Source organism: Xenopus laevis, chromosome 3S (assembly GCF_017654675.1).
Source record: "Xenopus laevis strain J_2021 chromosome 3S, Xenopus_laevis_v10.1, whole genome shotgun sequence".
In the NCBI taxonomy this organism is placed as follows: Eukaryota; Metazoa; Chordata; class Amphibia; order Anura; family Pipidae; genus Xenopus; species Xenopus laevis.
This window is the reverse complement of record NC_054376.1, coordinates 4,753,021-4,779,365: the sequence shown is the minus strand read 5'-3', so window position 1 is coordinate 4,779,365 and position 26,345 is coordinate 4,753,021. Positions and strand designations below refer to the sequence as shown.

General features: G+C 42.9%; 1 protein-coding gene across 1 annotated transcript; it reads right to left on the bottom strand.

Annotated features, from left to right (window-relative positions):
- Positions 1-272: 272 nt before the first annotated feature.
- Positions 273-23,184, bottom strand: MGC68990 (thromboxane-A synthase). The gene is made up of 14 exons (XM_041587900.1): positions 23,087-23,184; positions 17,563-17,707; positions 14,937-15,030; positions 14,632-14,684; positions 13,924-14,020; positions 12,430-12,546; positions 10,909-10,997; positions 8,826-8,977; positions 7,517-7,647; positions 3,850-4,176; positions 2,181-2,269; positions 1,563-1,700; positions 733-895; positions 273-574 (listed from the first exon to the last, which is right to left on the bottom strand). The coding sequence occupies exons 2-14, from the start codon at positions 17,643-17,645 to the stop codon at positions 500-502; spliced, it is 1,608 nt and encodes a 535-aa protein (XP_041443834.1). The 5' UTR covers positions 17,646-17,707; positions 23,087-23,184; the 3' UTR covers positions 273-499.
- Between the last annotated feature and the right edge of the window lie 3,161 nt (positions 23,185-26,345).

Sequence of the window (26,345 nt, the reverse complement as noted above, 5' to 3'; positions counted from 1 at the left end):
GTTTACTGCTACTTGTGGGTTTGACCCCCTCCCACAAGTCAGTCCCTGGGGGCCACAGAAGGTTTTGCATGATAAAATGAACTAGGCAGCAAATATCTGGTGAAAGAGAGGCTCTATTAAATGGCAGTTGCCTTTCCCAGGGAAACACAGTAACCAGCCTGTGAAATGCCCTGAACAGCTACATGGGCATCTAGGATGGCAGTTACAAATAACAGGGCAAATGTCCAAGGTATGGGGCAATATACAAATATTGGCCTTATTTTGAGACTCTGCGTGGTTAAGACCTGATTCCATTTATTTATAGTGGAAGAGACACTCCAATGATGGTGGGTTTTACCTATTAAAGGACAAGTATCTGCTTAATTGTTCCATCCAATGGGATATTCCATCTCAGAGGGGCAATAAATCGCAGCACAAATCACCAAGAGACTCAGGTCCTGCATCTGGTGGGAATTTGCCCCAGACATGAGTTTTTAGTCGCACGTGTATCGTCTGTATGTTAGCGCGCCACCACCCTCACATAAACGCCGTCCTTGGGTCTCAGCGTGGACATTGCACTGAGCTGGAGAGGGATCTGCAATGGAAAGAGAACAGACCATAATGACTTTCCTACAGGGGTTGTGTTAGACTATACAACAAGGTTTGTACCCCCTGGGGGTAAGTGGTATGCCCCACATTGAGTTTAATATACAGGGGTAGTAATGGGGTATAGGGGGTGTCTTTCCTTCTCACCTGTGTAAGGTCACATGTCTGGAAGCGGAAATTCTTCAAGATTCGGTACAGGGTGATCTTGGCTTCCAGTAGGGCGAGTCTCATCCCAATGCAGCTCCGGGGCCCGGCTCCAAACGGGAGGAACAGAAACGGGTGGCGCTTCTGCTTTTCTTCTGCTGTAAATCTGACAAGTGATGGAAACCATGATCAAAGGATAATGCCAAATTTGTTGCTCAAGCAGTGGGTGGACTCTAACACTCTGATGGAAGCTTACAGGGGGAGGGGTAAGGAGTCTGTGACTCAAGCAGTGGGTGGGACTCTAACACTTTACAGGGGGAGGGGTAAAGAGTCTGTGACTCAAGTAGTGGGTGGGACTCTAACACTCTGATGGAAGCTTACAGGGGGAGGGGTAAAGAGTCTGTGACTCAAACAGCGGGTGGATCTAAACACTCTGATGGAAGCTTAAAGGGGGGGTAAAGAGTCTGTGACTCAAACAGTGGGTGGACTAAACACTCTGATGGAAGCTTAAAGGGGGGGTAAAGAGTCTGTGACTCAAACAGTGGGTGGACTCTAACACTCTGATGGAAGCTTACAGGGGGAGGGGTAAGGAGTCTGTGACTCAAGCAGTGGGTGGGAATAAACACTCTGATGGAAGCTTACAGGGAAAGGGTCAGGAGCCTTAATTTAAAGGAGAAGGAAAGGCTTGGTGCACCCCCAAATGCACAGAGCCTTTCCTTCTCCTTTAAGGCATTGTGCTGAACCATCTAATTACAGTAACAGCAGCTCACCTGGGGCACTTTAGCCCAATCAGACGGCCAGACATATTATAATCATTACATTATTTCATTTACCTTTCAGGATTAAATTTCTCGGGCTCGTGCCAAAATCGCGGATCGTTCTGCAGGCACCCAATGGGAATTTCCACCACAGCCCCAGCTGGGATATTCAGCCCCATCACGGTGCAATCCCGGGCAGCTTCCCTGGCAAACCTGTGCAACAGAGACCAGAGGAAAAGCAGATACTTGGGCATCATTATTGAGTCTGCAATGGCATGACAATGGGTGAAGCACATCAATTGTGACATCATTCATTAATTACCAACACAAAAGGGACGGTTCACCTTTAAGTTAACTTTTAGTATCTTATAGAATTGCCAATTTTTCATTTGGTCTTTATTATTTATGTTGTATAGTTTCTGAATTATTTGCCTTCTTCTTCTGACTCTTTCCAGCTTTCATATGGGGGTCACCGACCCCGTTTAAAAAAACCAACTGGTGGTCCTCCTTCCCCTTCCATGGCTCCCTGTTCTTTTGGGGGGAATGAAGCCCCCCCAGGAGCATACCTTTCCCGTCTGCAGTTTCATATACTAAAACAGGTCTATAACACTAGTTTAACCATATTTAGAGACGCAGCCATTTCTCATTGGCTAGTGTATTTGCTATAATGTAGTCGTATATGCCCCACGGTACCTGTATGCGGGCGGGTACATACGCAGGGTCTCATTGATCACCATTTCCATATAGGGCAGCTCATGCACCGTATTGTAGTCGGCTTCTTTCTGCAAAGAGGAAAAATTCATATTGAGTGGTGACAATCCCAGCAATCACGGTGTTAACATGCCCCTAGAACGGCAAATGACTTCTCATGTCCTCGCGGCCAATTGTGCACCGATATCCGCTGGTTTAAATAGCACAGATACAGCCCAAAACCCCGAGATCATCAATCAAGTGCTTGCAATTTATTTAACCCTTGCAGTGCTGCATCAAAAACTGCTATTTCCCTTAATTAAAAAGCCCTTGTTTTTCATTGTCTGGGGAAGTTGTGAGGTGTTGCATTTCTTTCAGCCAGCAGAGGGCACCCCACGATAAATCTTAAATATGTTTCCAAATTTGCCATAAAAAATGTCCTATTTTATATAGTGAACTTATTGCACGAGGCTAAAGTTTGAGCTTGTCAATAGCAGCAATGATCCAGGACTTCAAACTTGTCACAGGGGGTCACCATCTTGGAAAGTGTCTGTGACACTCACATGCTCAGTGGGCTCTGATTGGCTGTTGAGAAGCTAAGCTTAGGGCTCGTCACTAATTATCCAGCAGAAAATGAGCTTCCCTGGCTGTAATATAAGCTGATGCTACAGGTTTGCTGATTATTCAATTCTGATGCTAATTGCACTGGTTTCTGTGCTGCCATGTAGTAATTATGTGTATTAATTACTAATCAGCCTTATATTGTGACATTTCTATTCTATGTGTACTGTATATTGTGAGTGGCTCCCTAAGCTCAGTAAGTGACAGCAGCACAGAGCATGTGAATCAGTGAATCAGCAGAAAAGAAGATGGGGAGCTACTGGGGCATCTTTAGAGACACAGATCTTTACTGCTAAAGGGCTGTGGTTGCCTTGGGCTGGTACAGAAGCCCAAAACATAATGTGCAATATTTCTAGCTACTTCTTTAGTTAGGCTTTAGTTCTCCTTTAAATGCCCCCTGAACCCGCCATCTATAGGATACAACACAGAATGCATATTGGCATTATTATTTAATAGGGGGTCTTTGGGAGAAGAAAGGCTGTACCCAGAAAAAAGGAAATCAATGAACTGTCAGCATTTAATATTCCCACCAAATCTATAAGGAGAATAAAAACAACATGAAGACATAGTAGCCCTTTAAAGTAAACCTTTAAAATAATTGAATGTAAAATTGATGAGAGTGTGATGCTGAGCACTTTTGACATTTACATTCATTTTTTATTTTCTTATTATTCCAAGATATTAAGGGATACATGTGCTGTTAATATGAATGAATTTTGTTCCAACAGCGCCACCTGCTGGTCAGTTTCTGACCAGTCTGACCACCAAGTAGTCAAGGAAGTTGTCAGGAGAAAGAAAGAGGCTGCTCTGATGTTCTTCTGCTTAGGAAAGATGTGAGAAAGGTTTCTAATTGTTTTCCTAAGCAGAAGAACATCAGAGCAGCCTCTTTCTTTCTCCTGACAACTTCCTTGACTACTTGGTGGTCAGACTGGTCAGAAACTGACCAGCAGGTGGTGCTGTTGGAACAAAATTCATTCATATCCTTTAAGACTAGAGGTTCTGGCCGTTACTGTTGTCTTTGCGGCACCCCTGGGCTCCCAGACGCACTCACATGCTCTCGGCCGAACTCATCCACCTCCCTGAGCAGCTTCTTCTGACATTCCGGGTGAGTGGCCAACAGGTAGGAGGCGAACGAGAGTAGGCTGCAAGTGGTCTCGTATCCGGCGATGAGGAAGATGAAGGCCTGTCCCAGTATCTCCTCTTCGTTCAGCTTTTTGGTGGATTTTCTGGGTGAATCCTGACCCCGGTCCTGCTTCTCCAAGGGGCTGTTCCGTGGTACCGAGAGATCTGCTTGGTTGACTATGTCAAAGTGATCCACCGTCACGTGGCCGGCCGAGTCCCGAGCATCCAACATGAGCTGCAGGAAGTCGCGGCGTCTCTGGGGAGAAATAAATAGATAATGCAGATAAAATTATACCTCAACAGTCACCAGTCACTGCTTTATACCTTGTTTTGTGCAAATTGCTGAAACTGGGCCCCAGGTGACCACTGTCAATGCTACTTGGCTACTGATGGGAATAAAGTGGACAACATTAAACTGCTTGGCTGAAGTTCATTCAGTTGGGTTTATGTTGGGCCCCAGGGCAGAGGGGGCCCGAAGAGACCTCAAAGTGCAATTTTTGGGGCCACGAAGGGGGCACTGCTTGTAGGAGAGCAAGTCGAATCAGGGTCATTGGTTGTGCTTGGGGCGGGGCCTTGCCACCTGTGACCTATGGGTTAATAATTGTTAGGGATGCAGCTAATCCTTTGCAAAAGATTCGCCGAATACCGAACCGAATTCTAATTTGCATATGCAAATTAGGGATGGAAAGGGGAAAACCTTTTTTTTTACTTCTTATTTTTGTGACGAAAATTCATTATTTCCCTCTCCACCCCTAATTTGCATATACAAATTAGGATTCGATTCAGCTGGGCAGAAGGATTCGGCCGAATCTGAATCATGCTGAAAAAGCCTGAATCCTGGCCAAATCACTAACAATTTAGTTCTGGCCCTACCGGTCGGTGACGTAGAGGGTGGAGGCGGGCCAGAGAGGGGCGGGGTCGTGAAGTTTCAGGTGGATTTGTGCCATTTTGTGGGCGGGGTTATGACATTTTGGGGGCGGGGTCAAGAAGTTTTGATGTCGGTTTCACCAGGAAGGGACTGCAGTGCTTGGATTAGGTGAGTAGAGGAGCTGAGAGGGGCAGATATGAGGCAGCCAGGGGTGGAACAATAGCGATCACAAATTGACCGGCTAATACATTGACAGTAAATTTGTAATACGGTTACTTTTTACCGGCTACTAGTTGGCAACTCACTATATAAAGCAGAGGTACAAGGTACAATGGTACAAGGTGAGGGAGGGGTTGTATGACACTGTGAGCCTAAGGAGGGGGTGGGGAGACAGATATAATTGTTCCATTCAATCTGTGCAATAAGGTATGTGTACAAACATACATTTATATTTATTGCTGCCAGCTCACACTGGGTTTATGCACCTTTTCTACGTAAGCCAAATGAATGCGCTCATATCAAAAAGGAGGGAATATTTTCCCTTTAATACAATATTTTTCACTCCCTGTCTCTTGTTCTTCCCCATCTCTCTTCGCCTCCCCCCCCCAGAGTTCTTGTATTTGCCGAGCCTTTGAAGTTTCCCCATCCATCAAACCGGCACAATCAAAGATCCCATTGAGTGAGGCTGAGCTGCCCCTTCTGTAACCTTGGGAGGCGCAATTAATTCAATTACCCCATTTTATTCTCTGCCTGCCAAACAACTGGTAATCAGATCTGTGTTCTTATTTGGATCAAGACTTCTATTAAACATCAGCAGGTAAAGAAAACAGATGGAAAACTTAACCGTGAATTAAAACCTGATGAGGGCGCTCTATACAAAGTTAGCTTTACATATAAAGGGTAAATAAACCACTTATAACCAGTGGGATTGTTTTTCTTTCTTTCCCCTTACACAACAAAACATGAACATGCCACTTATTGTGTGCCCAGAACATTCCTTCTCTGTATATTTGTATTTATACATATGGGAGGAGGAGGTGCCATATTGATTCCCTTAGACAGTACAGTATGAGGGTATAGCTTATTGTGTGCCCAGAACATTCCTTCTCTGTATATTTGTATTTATACATATGGGAGGAGGGAGGTGCCATATTGATTTCCTTAGACAGTACAGTATGAGGTATAGCTTATTGTGTGCCCAGAACATTCCTTCTCTGTATATTTGTATTTATACATATGGGAGGAGGTGCCATATTGATTCCCTTAGACAGTACAGTATGAGGGTGTAGCTTATTGTGTGCCCAGAACATTCCTTCTCTGTATATTTGTATTTATACATATGGGAGGAGGAGGTGCCATATTGATTCCCTTAGACAGTACAGTATGAGGGTATAGCTTATTGTGTGCCCAGAACATTCCTTCTCTGTATATTTGTATTTATACATATGGGAGGAGGGAGGTGCCATATTGATTCCCTTAGACAGTACAGTATGAGGGTATAGCTTATTGTGTGCCCAGAACATTCCTTCTCTGTATATTTGTATTTATACATATGGGAGGAGGAGGTGCCATATTGATTCCCTTAGACAGTACAGTATGAGGGTATAGCTTATTGTGTGCCCAGAACATTCCTTCTCTGTATATTTGTATTTATACATATGGGAGGAGGGAGGTGCTATATTGATTCCCTTAGACAGTACAGTATGAGGGTATAGCTTACTGTGTGCCCAGAACATTCCTTCTCTGTATATTTGTATTTATACATATGGGAGGAGGGAGGTGCCATATTGATTCCCTTAGACAGTACAGTATGAGGGTATAGCTTATTGTGTGCCCAGAACATTCCTTCTCTGTATATTTGTATTTATACATATGGGAGGAATGAGGTGCCATATTGATTTCCTTAGACAGTACAGTATGAGGGTATAGCTTATTGTGTGCCCAGAACATTCCTTCTCTGTATATTTGTATTTATACATATGGGAGGAGGAGGTGCCATATTGATTCCCTTAGACAGTACAGTATGAGGGTATAGCTTATTGTGTGCCCAGAACATTCCTTCTCTGTATATTTGTATTTATACATATGGGAGGAGGAGGTGCCATATTGATTCCCTTAGACAGTACAGTATGAGGGTATAGCTTATTGTGTGCCCAGAACATTCCTTCTCTGTATATTTGTATTTATACATATGGGAGGAGGTGCCATATTGATTCCCTTAGACAGTACAGTATGAGGGTGTAGCTTATTGTGTGCCCAGAACATTCCTTCTCTGTTTATTTGTATTTATACATATGGGAGGAGGAGGTGCCATATTGATTCCCTTAGACAGTACAGTATGAGGGTATAGCTTATTGTGTGCCCAGAACATTCCTTCTCTGTATATTTATATTTACACATATGGGAGGAGGGAGGTGCCATATTGATTCCCATTATTATAATGGAGTAAGCCTGTTCCTATGTGACTGGGGTGACATGTAAATGCTTAGGTTTTATATCTGAAGCCTCATTAGAAACTTCCAGGGAAATGATTTGGGCTTCATTATAAACTTCTATTCAAAGTATCTACAAACACGAGTGCCGGGGGCCACAGGGCACAGATACGGCATCAGCACAAAATGTCACGTCCATCTCGCTGCTCTCGATCAGTAATGAACTCAATTACTGGAGTTATTAAAGCAGCGGCGCAGGCAGATAGCGGAGCGGTGAGGAATGAGATGGCGGGTACCTCGTTAGGCGGCTGATTCTCTCGGAAAGCGATGATGTCCCTAATGACCTTGAGGAAGAAGCTGTTTATTCGGTCTCGCTGTTTATTGGGAAGCCGTCGGGCGATGGGGATCATGATAGACGGAAATGCCACTGGTGGGGGGAACAGGGGAGAGAGAAGAAGATAAGATTTTAATTAGCAGGAGAAAAGCAAAACATCAGTAATTGTATAACGTACATACAGAGAATACAGATACTTCCCATGTTATTTTGGGACTGCCATGTGTCAATACTGGAAAAATTATAACTAACTCCACTGATCCCCATTGTAAGCAGCAGCCCTGTCCTGCTTTATGGCAGCTGAGATTCTAGCTATCTGTATAACAGAACATTCTGTCCCAGTGGCTGCACATATCCTATCTGATCCCCATTGTAAGCAACAGCCCTGTCCTGCTTTATGGCAGCTGAGATTCTAGCTATCTGTATAACAGGACATTCTGTCCCAGTGGCTGCACAGATCCTATCTGATCCCCATTGTAAGCAACAGCCCTGTCCTGCTTTATGGCAGCTGAGATTCTAGCTATCTGTATAACAGAACATTCTGTCCCAGTGGCTGCACAGATCCTATCTGATCCCCATTGTAAGCAGCAGTCCTGTCCTGCTTTATGGCAGCTGAGATTCTAGCTATCTGTATAACAGGACATTCTGTCCCAGTGGCTGCACAGATCCTATCTGATCCCCATTGTAAGCAGCAGTCCTGTCCTGCTTTATGGCAGCTGAGATTCTAGCTATCTGTATAACAAAGTATTCTGTCCCAGTGGCTGCACAGATCCTATCTGATCCCCATTGTAAGCAGCAGTCCTGTCCTGCTTTATGGCAGCTGAGATTCTAGCTATCTGTATAACAGAACATTCTGTCCCAGTGACTGCACAGATCCTATCTGATCCACATTGTAAGCAGCAGTCCTGCCCTGCTTTATGGCAGCTGAGATTCTAGCTATCTGTATAACAGAGCATTCTGTCCCAGTGGCTGCACAGATCCTATCTGATACCTATTTATAACACTGCAGGGTTTAATGGATATAATTGAATACAGTTAATTGGAGAAAACGGAAAGGCACCAATTATAAATAGAAAACAATATATATATAAATACTTTAAAAGGTGGCGTATTGCGGTGATACTGAATCTGGCATCTAATGCTATTATATATCATACAGGGGCAGAAACAGTCATAGACTTTAAAGTTACACAATATCAGTTGGTGAGTTAAGGAGCCGATACAACAAAGGAAGATGCATGAGAACTACTAGTTTTCCCAGGATTACTTACAGCACAGTAGGACCAGGGGTTTGAAAGGGGTAAATTGTTCCAGGAACCTTTTGCAGTTCTGAACTAAGGGATGTTCGGGGTCTTTCTGAGAATCCACCTGAGTGCCAAACGCCACACTGGCAACCACATCCATGGTAAAGCAGGCATAGCATCTAGTGTATTGAAAATAAATAGGAGCTTTACTGACGCAACGTCTTGCAAAGTAACTAAATATCACACATGCTTTGAGGCTTGCAATCTGATAACCAGCAAGCAAACCTCTTCCTTAATTAAAAGGCCACGTTATACAGAGTAAATGGCTTTCAGGGCGGATCCAAATACAGAAAATGTAACTGCAGCCAACAGAGTAACCCATAAAAACTTCACCCGGAGTTGAAACTGCCACTGATCCAAGATACGCCATGACTCAGCGAGTGACTCAGAGATCCGGTAGGGGTTTTACATGACGTTTACATACATTTCCTACTGATTTTAGCTGAAGATCATCTGCTTATCTGCAACAACCAGGGCATCCCAGTCATTCAGCCACAGTGCCAAAAATAGAAAGTTTTTTCCTCCCAAATTTCACAATAACTGACCTCAAGCTAGGTTTGTAGTTGTAGCTAGCGGAGCCCTAAATCTCAACCCATTTAGCTTGAAGGCTGAACCCCTACCCCCTGACACATCTCCAAGCACTCCTAGGAGGGCTTATTAGACAGTTTGGGAACCAATGACCTAATACATATTATCCTGAGTTAAAGGGGTTGTTCACCTTTAAATTAAGTTATAGTATGATGTACAGGTATGGGATCCATTATCCAGAAATCCATTATCCAGAAATCCATTATCCAAGAAAGCTCTGAATTACAGAGCAGCCGTCTCCGGTAGACTCCATTTAAAGCAAATAATTAAAATGTTAAAAAAATTATTTCCCTGTACCTGTAGTACCTTATACTTGATTCTGACTTATATATAATTAATCCTTATTGGAGACAAAACCATTCTATTGGGTTGAATGTTTAAATACATTTTTAGCATACTTAAGGTATGAAGATCCAAATTAGGGCAGAGACACATGTGGAGATTCGGGGAGACTCACCTCTTCTCCGGATAACTAACCTTCTCGAACTGCCTTCCCGCCAGCTAGAATCTAAATCGCCGGTGGGATGGCACTCGGAGTTGCCTCACGAGAAAACTTTGGGCGTCTTTGGAAAATGAAGCGCTCTGAGTGCCATCCGGTTGGCCAGAATCGAGATCGTCGGCATTGTGGGGAGATTAGTCACCTGAAGAAGAGCCAATTTGTCATCGGGCGACTAATCTCCCCGAACCTCCACGTGTGTCTCTGCCCTAAAGGAAAGATCCCTTATCCGGATCCTGAGCATTTTGGATAAAAGGTCACCTACATGTAGAGAGTGATATTCTGAGACACTTTGCAATTGGTTTTCATTTTCTATTATCTATGTTTTTTTTTTTTATATCTTGCTTTTTATTCAGGAGCTCTCCTTTTTTCAATTTCAGCCATCTAGTTACTAGGGTCCAAATTCCCCTAGCAACCATGCACTGATTTAAATAAGAGACTGGAATATGAATAGGAGAGGCCTGAATAGAAAGAGGAGTAATAAAAAGTAGCCATAACAATACATTTTGTAGCCTTAAGCTGGCCATAGACTCAAAGATCCGCTCGTTTGGCGACATCGCCAAACGAGCAGATCTTTCCCCGATATGCCACTAACGGCATGGCTATATCGGGGGTAATTCGAAAGTTTGGCCGTATGGCGCCAACGGGCTGGTCGGGTAAAAATCAAACCTTCCCGATCAATATCGTGGCCAGATATCAATCGGGAAGACCCATCGGAAGCCCCCCATAAATTGGTCCAAACGACTGATATCGGCAGCTTTATCTACCCGTGTATGGCCACCTTTACATTTGCTTTTAGGTGGGGTCAGTGACCCCCTTTTGAAACAGTCAGAAGAAGTCTAGAACTTACTAAAAGGTAATTTAAAGGTAAACCACCCCTTTAACTTGGCCATACAGTGATTCCACAGGGAAAAAAAAAGAAATGAATCAATATTATCATTAAATCCCTCACGGGTAACTATTTACCTCTGCACATTACATGCCTCTCCAGAGCTGGCGTACTCCTGCAGATTATCCACTAAAACATCACAGCATTGGTTTATTAGGGGGCACATCTGCAGGATGAGAGAATAAAGCGAAGCGTGAGAAAGGTTAGTGAGAATTAACAGGTGAATGAAAATACTGAGATATTCAGATATTCAGGTCCTTGTACCACTGATTTACTGGGTCAAAAGAAAAAATGGAAAATCACATGCACCGTGCGTCGTTACAGTTTGGTCTGAACTCTGAACACTCGCTCATCACTAGGAATAAACACGAGGAAGCAATAAATCTACACGTGTAAACAAGAACTGCACTGCAGTAAACAGGAAACACCCAGGTGTAAACAGCACATGACTAAACAGGATGTTCATGGAAGAATCCCGGATATACAAGGAAGTAAAGATGAAATCTATGTGCCTGCAATTATCTAGTCTGAACTGGGAATGTACGAGTAAAATGCACTGTTACGCAGGAGTTATACAGACGTAAATTTGTAGAACACCATTACACAGGAAGTGCATTAGGGTAAACAGGAAATACACTGTTACGCAGGAAGTACATAGCTGTAAATATGTAAAACTCCATTACACAGGAAGTGCATGAGAGCAAACAGGAAATATATTGTTAGACAGGAAGTACACAGCTGTAAATATGTAAAACGCCATTACACCGGATGTGCATGAGAATAAACAGGAAATACACCTTTTCGCAGGAAGTACATAGATGTAAATATGTAGAACGACATTACACAGGAAGTGCATGAGAATAAACAGGAAATACACTGTTAGACAGGAAGTACACAGCTGTAAATATGTAAAACGCCATTACACAGGAAGTGCATGAGAATAAACAGGAAATTCACCTTTACGCAGGAGGTACATAGATGTAAATATGTAGAACGACATTAAACAGGAAGTGCATGAGAATAAACAGGAAATACACCGCTACGCAGGAAGTACACTGACATAAATATGTAAAACGCCATTACACAGGAAGTGCATGAGAATAAACAGGAAATACACCGCTACGCAGGAAGTACACTGATGTAAATATGTTAAACGCCATTACACAGGAAGTGCATAAGAGTAAACAGGAAATACACCGTTACATAGGAAGTACACAGGCATAAATATGTAGAACACCATTACACAGGAAGTGCATGAGAGTTAACAGGAAATACACCGTTGTGCAGGAAGTACACAGAAGTAAATATGTAAAACGACATTACACAGGAAGTGCATGAGAATAAACAGGAAATAAACCATTAAACAGTAAGTGCACAGGAGTTAACAGGAAAAAACACCATTACACAAGACAAGCACAGGAATAAACATAAACACACCATTATACAGGAAGTGCAAAGGAGTAAACAGGAAATGCCCCATTATACAGGAAGTGCAAAGGAGTAAACAGGAAATGCCCCATTTTACAGGAAGTGTGCAGTAGTAAACAGGAAATACAGCATACATTAAAGAACCCACAAGAAACATAAAGCAGCGTTACCTCTTTCATTCGTATGGCACTGAAAGATGGAGTCAGCACACTGCGCACGCGCTTCCACTTGTCATCTCGGAGACACAGCAGACTGTCACTCATGGGCTTGGTCGCCAAATTGAATTTCTGCACGGAGAAAAAAAGAGATTACGGAAGCAGAAGCAGGTGTTGCTCTTACCTTTAACTTTCATGACATGGCAAAATCATTTTTATTTTCCTCTACCATGTCCAGGGCTGAACTGGGTCGGAAGCCGAAAGCTTGGGGGATACCACTGTGTCTATCATCAAATGCCTGGGGCCACGGTGTAATGAAATGCTTGAGGGACACTCCTTGTCATGATATGAAATTTGGGGGGACCATAGAGTATCTGTTGTGTTTTTGCTCACGAGTGGTATTTGTTGTGTTACCCCTTTCAGTTTTTAAAACATTGAGTGGTATGCGCTAGATACCGCCAGCACATGGGGTAATTAAAGGGGAAACAATCATGAAAACAAAAATTTTATAGCAGCTTTATCATACTAAAATAAGAAACTTTTTTAAATATAATCAGTTAAAAAAATCTGCATAATTTCTGAAATAATCAAGTTTATCTTCCCTCTCTCGGCATCTGTTTCTCTTCATTCTGTCTTCATGCGGCAGTTGGGTGTCAGATAGTGAAGAGGGATAGTGAACATAAACTTGATTATTTCATAAATGGTGCATCATTTTTAATTGGTTGTATTTAGAAAGTTTCTTATGTCAGTATGATGAAGCTTAAATTGAATTTTCATTTTTGCGATAGTTCCCCTTTAATCCTCTACGATATCCCCGTCACTCAGAAAACTGCAGAGACCCCCAGCATCTCTATTGTTGCCTCAATGGGAAACATGTCTTTTATGGCTTATAAAATTCATTACGGAGAAATAAAGGATACAGAAAGAACACTAGCAGTCTGGCTTCTGAGGAATTGGGATTCGCTGGAATTTAAACAGCGACTCAGCCCCCCACACGTATTTACAAGAACATATATGTGGACAAATAATGCAGCCGGCACGGAATAACCATATGTCAGGACATCTGAGCTTCCTCTAAATTGTTTTTTTTCTCGCCTTTTAAGATGTAATTTGATTTGAAACCTAACAGAATTCAGCTCAGCCTTCACCTCCTGTTTTCTTTGTACTGTGGATTTGGGATTTTACTGTCCTTGTGTTCTCGCAGCGAGCAGACAAGGCCGCCTTATCTTCGGGAACAGTCTGCTGCTTTATTTGGTACAGAAAAACACGCAGGGCGAAAATAACTTTGCAGTGAGGCATCTAAAAAGGAGCATGAAAGTAATAAAGATATTCTAGGGTAGAGTTCTTAGTTTTTTTTTTTTTCTCCTGCAAGAACAACAAGCAAGTGTGTGAAGTCGTTGGGCAGCGAATGCTTTGGCACTGACGTAAAAGTTGCACCCCCTGCAGAGTGGCATGAGAGCTCTATTGTATTTGAGTTTTACTTCCCCTTTCAACCCCCCCACTACTCACCATTCGGTTAGTGAAGTTGACAAAATCTTTCTGCAGAACCTGTTTAATGGCATCTGGTTCCGCTATGACAATCATCGGGCGCCTCCCCATGTAATATCTGCACGAAATGAGACGCAGGTAGAGTTTTACAAACTATCTGATTATGATAGCTGGGTTCTATAACCTGTACCCCCCAACTAAATGCAATGAACTTAACAGCATTTCCATCCTGGCACTTTATGTAGTATACTGTATGTGGCAGAAAACCAGCAAGGTCCTACGGGTGACAGACAGCTCCCCTTAACCCTAACAGAGACTGGGTACCCAATACCACTATACTGGAAATACTGGAAATAATATGGCGCCTCCCACCCACAGGGTCGGACTGGGCCAGTGGGACACTAGTAAAAAACCTGGAGGGCCCTGCAGACCCAAGTCTGCTCCCTGCTCTGCTCCATAACATAACACTCCATAACACTCTCCATCATGGCCGTAACCAGAGGTAATTGAGATATGCCGCACATGGGGGGGGGGGGAACCAGTGTAAGTCGGCTCCAAGTTTCACGACTGGGGACCCTAAGATGCCAGCCCTGCTGGGCCCAGCAAATACCAATCCGACATTGCCCACCCATAGGTATAAATATACAGAGAAAGAAAGTTCTGGGCGCGCAAGACAATAAATCATTACTAGATGGGGCAGATAATCTGTTCCATCAAAGAGGGACTTACCCACAAATGGGACCATACGTTTTTAGAAGATGTCGGTCTCCTTCCCAAAATCCCTTTAAAAAAAAACAAAAAACAGTTATTTCTAAAGTTGGAATGAAAATGCATCAGTAAAGCAGTACAAAGAACCAATGGGCAGTCTAGGAGAGCAAACAGATATTCTATCCAAATCTTACCCTGACGTTACCATTTAGGCTGATTCTCCATCTGGCACTGCCAGCCCTGCAGCTTGGGAAACACTGTCGTACGAGATTCTCAGCTCTGAGATCAACTTAAAAAGTGTTGGATAGCGACGGCCGACTTCTTACCTTTTGGAAGAGCATGACGTTACCAATGAAGGGCAGAGGCTTTGGATGCTTTATCCCAACTTTCTCCAGCTGTGAGAATGCAGACACGGAGTACCTACCGAGTGACAAGATTGGCATGAATCACTGCTTGTGGGTTGGTGCACCGTATGCAAAATGTGGCAATTTACTGTCTACCTGCTGAGCTGGAAATCATACAGGGGGCACAATGTTGACTATTTCCCCATTGTTGAACAGTATGCATGGATGGTGCTATAAAATGTAAATGTTTTTTTCTGTGCATTGTTTTCTATGTCTTGAATGATAGAGCAATACATGGGTTCACTGACCCTGTGTTTCCTTCTCCTTTAAATGAGTATGGCTCAACCCATAGGCGCACTGTACAGTGCAATAGGCAGATATGGCAAAGGAGAGCCGGCCGGTGAGTCTGACTGTGGATATGTGTAGAACCTACCCACCGGCAGGCACAGCTCTGATCTTATTTATAAGAAAACAAAAGGATAAAAAAGCAAAAGGATAAGCTCTATTTCCATCATACAGCTCCACCAGGCACACGCTGTGCATTACAGTTATTAGGTTTATAATAAAGGGAATAAATATAATAAAGAACACATTAACACAAGGGCAGCTGGAGGCACCTAAGGAGAATAACACTCAGAATTGCAAATGCCCTCCTGCTTTATATTTAAAGGATTTGATCCAACCGGGAAATATTTTACCGTCTGTTGCCTACTGATGTTATGGTTCTTCCAAAATATTGCTCCCAACTTTCCCCTTTATATAGGGACTTATGGGAAATGCACAGTGCAGGGCTGTGCCGAAATCTTTGCCCCCCACATTAGGTGTATCGCCCAACATTCCCCTTTTTTTAGGAGTTTATAGGAAATATACTGTACAGAGCACTGCTGCAATCTCTCCCAATATTTTCCACTATTTTCTTTTGTAGGTTTAACTTCCCCTTAAAATATCTTTGATTGTTGCATATCAGTACCCCTATCTCTAGCTCACATCAAATTTCTGCAGCTATTTCAACTGCGCCGCTGCATGTCATCGCAATGATCCAGAGGACTTTTTTATGCAACGATGTTTAAACAGTATCGGCCTTCTGTAAATAACTGGAACAAGAACACTTTCATAAAACTTATTTAGGGAGACTGTATATTTTACTTCCAACTACACTCAAAAGAACCAGCTGTTTTTGAAATAGAAAGATTCTGATCCCCTAATGGCAAGTCTGACGGCTGATGCAAAGTCTGGGTCTGAATAACATGGAAACTGCATTTCCCCATAAATCAACATTCTTGCGCTCAAATCCTGGAATTGTTTCTATTCTGTTTATCCTAAAAAAGATTAACTAAACTTCCATGGAATCTACCCTGGGTACCCCTGGAACTATAGCAGGGTGACTGTTACCCCAATGTTTCTATATATCTGTAACCTTGTTATGAGCTAAGGGGGCCCAGTCTGAAGGTCAGTTAGGGGGAGATTTGGGGTGAGTGCTTATTTGTACCCTGGGTACCCCTGGAACTATAGCAGGGTGACTGTTACCCCAATGTTTCTATATATCTGTAACCTTGTTATGAGCTAAGGGGGCCCAGTCTGAAGGCCAGTTAGGGTGAGATTTGGGGTGAGAGTTATTTGTGCCCTGGGTACCCCTGGAACTATAGCAGGGTGACTGTTACCCCAATGTTTCTATATATCTGTAACCTTGTTATGAGCTAAGGGGGCCCAGTCTGAAGGTCAGTTAGGGGGAGATTTGGGGTGAGTGTTTATTTGTACCCTGGGTACCCCTGGATCTATAGCAGGGTGACTGTTACCCCAATGTTTCTATATATCTGTAACCTTGTTATGAGCTAAGGGGGCCCAGTCTGAAGGTCAGTTAGGGGGAGATTTGGGGTGAGTGCTTATTTGTACCCTGGGTACCCCTGGAACTATAGCAGGGTGACTGTTACCCCAATGTTTCTATATATCTGTAACCTTGTTATGAGCTAAGGGGGCCCAGTCTGAAGGTCAGTTAGGGGGAGATTTGGGGTGAGTGTTTATTTGTACCCTGGGTACCCCTGGAACTATAGCAGGGTGACACCCCAATGTTTCTATATATCTGAAACCTTGTTATGAGCTAAGGGGGCCCAGTCTGAAGATCAGTTAGGGGGAGATTTAGGGTGAGTGCTTATTTGTGCCCAGGGTACCCCTGGAACTATAGCAGGATGACACCCCAATGTTTCTATATATCTGTAACCTTGTTATGAGCTAAGGGGGCCCAGCCTGAAGGTCAATTAGGAGGAGATTTGGGGTGAGTGTTTATTTGTACCCTGGGTACCCCTGGAACTATAGCAGGGTGACACCCCAATGTTTCTATATATCTGTAACCTTGTTATGAGCTAAGGGGGCCCAGTCTGAAGGCCAGTTAGGGGGAGATTTGGGGTGAGTGATTATTTGTACCCTGGGTACCCCTGGAACTATAGCAGGGTGACTGTTACCCCAATGTTTCTATATATCTGAAACCTTGTTATGAGCTAAGGGGCCCAGTCTGAAGGTCAGTTAGGAGGAGTGTGTACTAGCCTGGGGGTGCTAATAGAATAGCCACTGGTACTCTAGCAGGTTAGTCCAACATTGGATCAGTACTCACCAGTAGACAAGGCCCAGGAACCCGGCAACAAGAGCGAAGGTCACCGTGCACCCATCCAGTCCCCATAACTTGAGCATCTCCATGGTTCCGCTCTCTCCCAGTCACACGTCAACCAAACTGAAGGTCCCAACGTCTGTGCGAGTGTCTGTGGGTAGAAAGGAAGGGAAGGAGGAGATGAGCAATGAGTGACCCAGTGTGTCACCAGATGGGCCGCAGAATGGGGGTGTAACCAGGGGACATAGATAAACAGTGTTTATAATCAAATGAGGCTTTTTGTTATCATTAGGCACAAAACTTCCCAACACTGCAGCACTTCCTCCAGCCCAACTTTATATATATATATATATATTTGCATCTGCAAAGGGGAAGTCAGTCTCTCCCCCCTCTTTAAAATAAAGAATTGTCAATGTACTTTAAAGGGGAACTGAAGCTCAACAAAGTATTAGGCTAGAAATGCTCAGGCTTATGTTTGGGCTTTTGTACCAAACCAACACATACCCTAAAGAGCTTTGCAGTTTATATGGCTTTTCAATTTCACCATTTGGGTAACAGACTGCACTTAAAGGGGATGTAAACCCTCCAAAAAATAGTTTGCACAGTGAAAAAGAATGTACCGCTTAGCAACTTCCCAATATCCATTCATTCCTCATTCTCACTGGGTTTATAGTTCTGTGTAACTGTCATTGTGTCTGTCCCTTTCTCTGCACTGCTGCCTCTGACTCCTGATACAACTTCCCAATATCCATTCATTCCTCATTCTCACTGGGTTTATAGTTCTGTGTAACTGTCATTGTGTCTGTCCCTTTCTCTTCTCTGCACTGCTGCTTCTGACTCCTGATACAACTTCCCAATATCCATTCATTCCTCATTCTCACTGGGTTTATAGTTCTGTGTAACTGTCATTGTGTCTGTCCCTTTCTCTGCACTGCTGCCTCTGACTCCTGATACAACTTCCCAATATCCATTCATTCCTCATTCTCACTGGGTTTATAGTTCTGTGTAACTGTCATTGTGTCTGTCCCTTTCTCTTCTCTGCACTGCTGCTTCTGACTCCTGATACAACTTCCCAATATCCATTCATTCCTCATTCTCACTGGGTTTATAGTTCTGTGTAACTGTCATTGTGTCTGTCCCTTTCTCTTCTCTGCACTGCAGCAATGTGGCTCATTTAGAGACCTGTAGGAGAACCACCTTGTGCTACATTGTCTTTAGAGTCGGAACCTTAGGAGTTAAGACTTAAGACTTCAAGAGACGGAGGCGCTGGGGGTGCAGCGGGGAGTTATTGTATACACTGCTGCCTGTCAGACTGCCATAATATTTGCTATTAAAAGCATCTCCTGCAAGAGAGTGAGTGGGCGGGCGGATCAGACAGTTCTGGGACTAAACAATATATTTTGCCTCTTGAGCTCAGTATCAGAGAATATATTTTGGGGGGGGGGTTTACAGCAACTGTATATCAATCAGAAATTACACCCCATATAGTGAAGCAATAAAGTAAATGACTAAGCACTAAAGCCTATTATAAAAGGTCAATTTAAAGGGGAAGTTCACCTTTACATTAGTATAAAATAACTGCTCCTCTTCAGTTGGTCTTTGTTATTTATTGTGCATGGTTTTTACAGTCTCTATTATTCTCCTTTGTCTGAAAATGCTGTCTGGTCATTGGTAGTCACTGACCCCCCGGCAACCAAACAACAGACTGACTGTAAGGCTTTCGGTTTTATTGTTATTCTTATCTTTTATAACTGCTTAGTGTTCGCCCCCTTCTTTGCTGATGTGAAGACTATTCCCAGGTTAATAAAGTAATTATCCCCCAAGCAACCAGTATTTTAAAGGGAAAGTGTCCCAAGTTTATTTTGACAAGTAATGCCATTATAGTAAATAATTCTGCCAATTGGCTGCATATTTAAAGTCAAAGGCTGAGTAAAAAAAACTGCCAGTTCTGACTACTACAACAATGTAGCAGAGGTCAGCTGATCAACCGAGCTGGAAGACAACCGCCTTCTGCTAAAGTAAAGGATAAGGAAATACTGCTTTTAATAGCGGTTACATTTATATATAGGTATGACTATTTAGCAAGTGCCTGCAGGCAGCGACATGACTAGGAATGTGAGACAGACAGGACCTTTAATTTGGTATCCGTATCCCTAAACATTCAGTCGGAATGTGATGAGGAATAAGAAGACGTGACAAGGGGTCAGCCCAAGGCACCAGGACCTGTTACAGCCTGAACCCCAGTGGGGCGTCAAGGAGGTTGCGAAAGAACAAGGAAAGTTATTTCTAGAGAATCAAATACTTCCCATAAGCTTTTACAAAAAAAAGTGCAGTTGAACTTCCCCTTGACCTGCCGGAGCTCCGCCCAATAACTAAATAAATAAATAAATGTCATTCTGAGCAACTTCCCGATGTACATTGACTGATCTAAGCCCTACTGAATGCAACATGCGACTCCTGACACAATGTAGCAGAAGCCAGCCGCTTAAACAGAACCCAATCTCTGCTACATTGTTTCAAGGGTCAGAACTAGAGAGGAGAAATGGGCAGTTACTGTCAATTTATAGATAAACTTTATGGAAAGCGCCGCGGAGAATGACGGTGCTGTAGTTATGGGGTAACAATGGCCAGAAGGCAACACAGATTTTCTGAGAATAAAAACATCGAGCCAAAGGGCAGAGTTTCGGGGATCCCTCATGGTGTAGTAAGTCGGCTCTCAGGGCCACAGGCAGTGTAGAATTTAGTGAATGTGTCCTTGAATAATTCAGAATTCGTAGGGAAAGAACTAGGGGTGCAGAAGAGGGCACTAGGACCCTATGCATGTACCTCTATTGCCTCTGCTCCATGGTGGGATCAGTTTGTGATTTAGAGGGTTGCCCCTGGTTGTGGCTAGGGATGCTGGGATATGTAGTTCAAGGACACCTGGTTAGCGATGGACGAATTTATTCGCCAGGAGCGAATTCACTTTAATGGGCGACGGCGTCAACTTTGACGCTGGCACCCGTTTTGTAACCAGCATCAAAATTGTTGTTTCTCGAATTTTTCGCCAGTTTCGTGAATTTCGTGTGAAATTCGTGGTGAAGCGAAACGGGACTAATTCGCCCATCACTACACCTGGTAACTAACAACTGAAGGTGTCTGCTCAGTGGACACAACTGGAAAGGTAGTTACCCTTTAAAGAAACTTTTACCAAGACGTAGGGAAGTGATATTCAGCGACAATAATGGGTATATGCGTTTTCACTTATTTAGCTCTTTGTTCAGCAGCTCCCTAGTTTGGTATTCAGCAGCTATGTGGTTGCTAGTGGTCAATTTGCCCTAGCAACCAGGCAGTTGTGTGAATGAGAGACTGCTCGTATATATATATATATATATATATATTAGGGATGCGCTGAATCCAGGATTCGGCCTTTTTCAGCAGCAAGATTAGGATTCGGCCGAATCCTTCTGCCCAGCTGAACCGAATCCAAATCCTAATTTGCATATGCAAATTAGGGGCGTAGGAAATCGCGTGAATTTTTGTCAGAAAACAAGGAAGTAAAAAATGGTTTCCCCTTCCCACCCCTAATTTGCATATGGGGATTAGGATTCGATTCGGTATTCGGCCGAATCTTTAGCAAAGGACTCAGGGGGTTCGGCCGAATACAAAATTGTGGATTCAGTGCATCCCTAATATGATATTATATATACACATATATAGCAGCGCACTCCTGGGATTTCTTTAACAATTAATATTATTTATTTCAACATGGTACAAGAATCAACGTTTAGGGTAGGACTCCACGAACGATTTTGTTGCGATCCGACATGCTGCGACAAAACGCTTGCGACAAAAATAAGGTAAGAGATAGAATTGTCACATGGTGTCGCAGCGTTGATCCGACGCGACACGACTGTCGGATGCAGATGCTGCGGGTTTGGGCATTATGTCGGATCGCGACAAAATTGTTCGTGGAGTCCTACCCTAAAGCTCACATCCAGAGCCTTTGTCAAGATATATCTATTTTTTTATATAAAAAGAACAAAAAGGAACAATAAAATTGTAGCCTCGCTGAGCAATAGGCTGCAGGGGGGAGGTCTGTGACCCCTATTTTCAAGAAATAAGTAAAAAAAAAAAAATGAAGACCAATTGCAAAGTTTCTAGGAATTCTATAACTTACTATAAATTAACTTAAAGAGATACTGACATATGAAATTAAATCTTTTTTTTTCCATCTATCATAACATTGTCTTGTAATTTTGCCATAAAAGTATTTACCTAAATCATCCCCCATGCTTCCATGCCAGATTTGTGCAGCAGTAATCTGTTAGCATTAGAATCTCTAACTGACAGTTTAGGAAGAGACAGTCAGGTTTAGGAACTTCAAGTAACAATGACTTACAAAAGCAGCTCTATCCGCGAAAGACAGTCAACGTGACCTATAGGCAACTTTTAATGTACATTAATAACTTTTTTAGTGTCAGTATCACTTTAAGGTGAACCACCCCTTTAAGTCTTTTTTGGGGAGGCATTAACCCTTTCACACGCCAGTGGCACCCAACAGAATCCCAGATATGTTAATGACGCTACAGCGACAACACTCTAGTACCTGCTGATAATGTCAACTCGAAAGGGCTAAACCCTCAGCACTAACACTCAAATACAAAGGGGGGGATTTATCCACCTACTGTAACTTTAAAACTACAACTCCCAGCATCCCCTGGGGGAATGGGGGAGGTTGGAATTGTCTAATGGGGGGGGGGGGGATTTTACCCTGAGATTTCCCTTAATCAGTGTCAGCCTCGCAGTGGGTACAAATAAATGTATAATAATAATAATAATGATAATAATAATAATAATGATAATATTAATGATAATAATAATAACAATATAAATAATTATAATAATAATGATGATGATGATGATGATGATGATGATGATGATGATGATAATAATAATAATAATAATAATAATGGTGATGTTAATAATAATAATAATAATTAAAATAAAAATTTAATAATAATAATTATAATAATAATAATAATAATAATAATGATGATGATGAAGATAATAATAATAATAATCCTAATAATAATAATAATGATGATGATGATGATAATAATAATAATAATAATAATAATAATAATAATAATAATAATAATGGTGATGTTAATAATAATAATAATAATTAAAATAAAAATAATGATGAAGATAATAATAATAATAAAATAATAATGATGATAATAATAATAATATAGGTTTGCGGGTAAGTTTTATAGAAATGATTAAAATAAAGCAAATTGTTATGTTTGAAGCAAACAAGCCCCAGAGCAGAGAGGGAAAGACCCAGTGAGACACACCCAGCGCTGAATGTGGCAGTTGGGCGCACACTCCCCTGGCAGTCAGGTGCCCACAGCAGTTATTTAGTAACAGGAGCAGATTTTGCCCCGAGCTGCGCCCACCTGCCCCTCCCCCACCGGTTTGGGACATTCCAGTGAAAGAAAAGACACCCCAAGTCACAGATCCCCCAGAATTCCCCGTCCTGTCTTACCTGCAGCTCCTGCCCGACTTGCCCGGCCCCCTGAACCCACCGAGGCTGCACTACCAACATCAGCCGCTGGGGGAAACGCGAGCAGCACCTTGCGCGGGCGCCGCCGGGAAATGTAGTTTAATCTCTTTATTAATCCGGCTGCGGAGAATGGGGAAAAAGACTACAATTCCCAAGAGCCCTCGACTTTCTAGTTTATAGCGTGACTTGTGGCTGTGGAAATGTAGCTTTTACAGCTTGTGTGTGGGATGGGATCAGAGGTGTAAAGTCATGTTCAGTGTGAGAGAGACAGAGGGGATTGGCTTGACTGGCTCCTGAGCATGCAGCTAAACCCTATCCTCCTCGGCAGTGGCACCGGCCTGCGCTTGGTTTATTGTTAGTAATAGGGGCAGGGTTGTACCAAATGTGTAGGTGGGGGTGTCTCAGCCAATTGCTCTTAATTTTTGTGCACTTTTGGGATGCCTTCAACACTGCACAATGTGCTGTAACAGTAATAATCTGTCATCAGCATCCTCTCTGGCCAATTTGTGGTTCCTTTAGGCGCAGTGTATGCATGGCGGCATAGAATTCAGCGCTGACTGCGGCGTGCATTCCAATGAATGGCTATATAGGGAATAATAATGTACCCCCCTGTTGTGAAATATAAGGCTATTATAAGTCACAGAGGAAATGCTAATATGGTCATACTTTACAACGGGGGAACGTTATTTCTCTATATTCCTCTATCTATGGAGGAAGCTGACCCCACAATCAGGGGCCCGGATCTTGGGATCTGTTTACTGTATTGTTGTAAAGAAATCTCCCCTCCTCGGGCAATTTCCTATCCGGCAGGGACTAAGCTGGCAGAGGAACATCAGGACAACGGTGTAAATTGCCGGCGGGATGCCACTCGGATCGATCAGTTTTCCGAAGTCGCCCGTAGTTTCCTACTTCGGGCGACTTCAGAAAGAGGAAACGCACCAACTGCCATCCCGCAGGCGATTTACAGGGGAGGCAGTTCCGGGAGATTAGTCGCCATGAAGAAGAGGAGATTTGTCGTCCGGCGACTAATCTCCCCGAATCTGCCTTTGTGCTCTGACCCTTAATAACATTGGGATCAACCATCATTTTTACATAAAATACCGGCCAGGGGGCAACCCTAGATCCAACCAGGGCTGGACTGGGGGCCCACCAGGGCTGCTGCTTCAGGGCCCCCAAACCCCACCGCAGCAGCAAAGACACCTCAGGCCCCCTGCACCGCATTTAGTGGGTTTGGGCCGAAGGGGCCATCAAGGGCCGGGCCCACAGGGTTTTTTCCTGGTGTCCTGCTGGGCCAGTCCGACCTGGGTCCAACTCTGAAGCTGCCCCTTCCTACCCGCATGTTCCTGTTCTGGGTTGTGGCCCCAATTAGGAAGGCAAGTCAAGGGGAAGTGCCCATGGTTCCAAGTGGGTCTGGGTTCCTTTAGGGGATGCTGGGAGTTGTAGTTCTACAGTCGGTGGATAAATTGTGACTTCCCCCGCCCCCTAGTATTTGAGTTTTAGTGCTGAGGGTTTAACCCTTTCGTGTTGACATTATCAGCAGTGTGCAGTGCAGTCGCTGTAGCTTCAATGTTTCAGGGTTAACATATCTGGGATTCTGTTGGGTGCCACTGGCGTGTGAAAGGGTTTATGCCTCCCCAAAAAAAGACTTAAAGTGGTGGCTCACCTTAAGTTAACTTTTATGTTATAGAATTCCTATAACTTTGCAATTGGTCTTCATTTTTTTACTTCCTTTTTCCAGCTTGACCTCCCCCCCCTGCAGCCTATTGCTCTGTGAGGCTACAATTTTATTGTTACTTTTTGTTCTATCTATATCTAGTAAATAAAGTACCCCCTATTGTTAAATATGTTACGAGGGGTTCCATGACCATACTCCGGCTGAGTGCTTTTATACAGGTCATATTTTCCAACAAGGGGTACTTTATTTATTATAATACACACGTTTTAGTGAGTCATGTGACAAAAATGACATCACTAAACTCTGTTTATAACTGATGACATCACTAAGAGCCGTTTATAAGAATATAATTTACAGGATATTCCAGGGTCAGCCTCTTATGCCTAAACCTAGTTCATTCTCTGTAGGCACTGACTAGTTACACCACTGAATTAGTCCTGGACTGGGATTCAAAATACATGTAGGTCCTGGCATTTCAAGTACAGAGATGTCCAAACAGCCCCCCAACAAGCCCAATTAATAGTGACTGTCCATGGAATCTTAAAGCAGCCCTTTTGGCATATGCCAGAATCTACAGATTGCCAGTCCATAAATATCCTGTTAATTATATCCTTATAATACACAAAAAGCCATAAATATCTTGTAAATTATAAACGGTGAGTTCTGATGTCATCAGTTATAAACGGTGAGTAGTGATGTCATTTCTGTCACATGACTTACTGAATCTTGTGTATAATAATAAATAAAGTACCCCCTTTTGGTCATGGTCATGAAACTCCTCGGTAACTTATAATATCCTTATAATTTACAAGAGGGGGTACTTTATTCACTATATAAATGTTGCTTAGTGATGTCATCAGTTATAAAGGGAGCTTAGTGATGTAATTTTTGTCACATGACTCACTAAACCTTGCGTATAATGTAAAGTACCGCTTGTTGGAAAATATGAGGAAATTAGAAGTCACCATGACTGGAACTGAACTCCTCAGTGAATTATAATATCCTTATATTTTGCAACAGGGGGTAATTTATTCATTATATAAGGACACAAAAAACAAGAGACACAGAGAAACTGCTTTCAATAGCAAAGACATTTAAAGTAGCAATCGGGGACATTGCAGAATAAAGGCATATTGGGAAGTTGCTGAATATTACATTTGATTTTTATAATGATGCAAAACTTTGAATTTTAATCAGGGTTGTTTCCAAGGAAAAGAATCCTTTATCTGTTTATAGGAACCGCACAGATGGGGGTAACAAGGAGCGAGACAATGGCGAACACTGTGACTTTACAATGACTACTTTGACTTTATAATTCAGGCAAAGATAACGAGAGGAATAGGTCCACTCTTTGTGTTCTGATCATACTAATGATTAACCCGTTCACAACAATAAAGACATTTGAGGGTGGTGGGGGGGTTGACATTCAACCTGCATATATGCCAATGTAACTCTCACTTTTGTGGTGGGTGTGTAAATCTGTAAATACACAACCTTTTCTTACTCATATCAGCCCTGCCCAATGAGCTTACAATCTAAGGTCCTTATAAAGCAGGGATCTGCAAC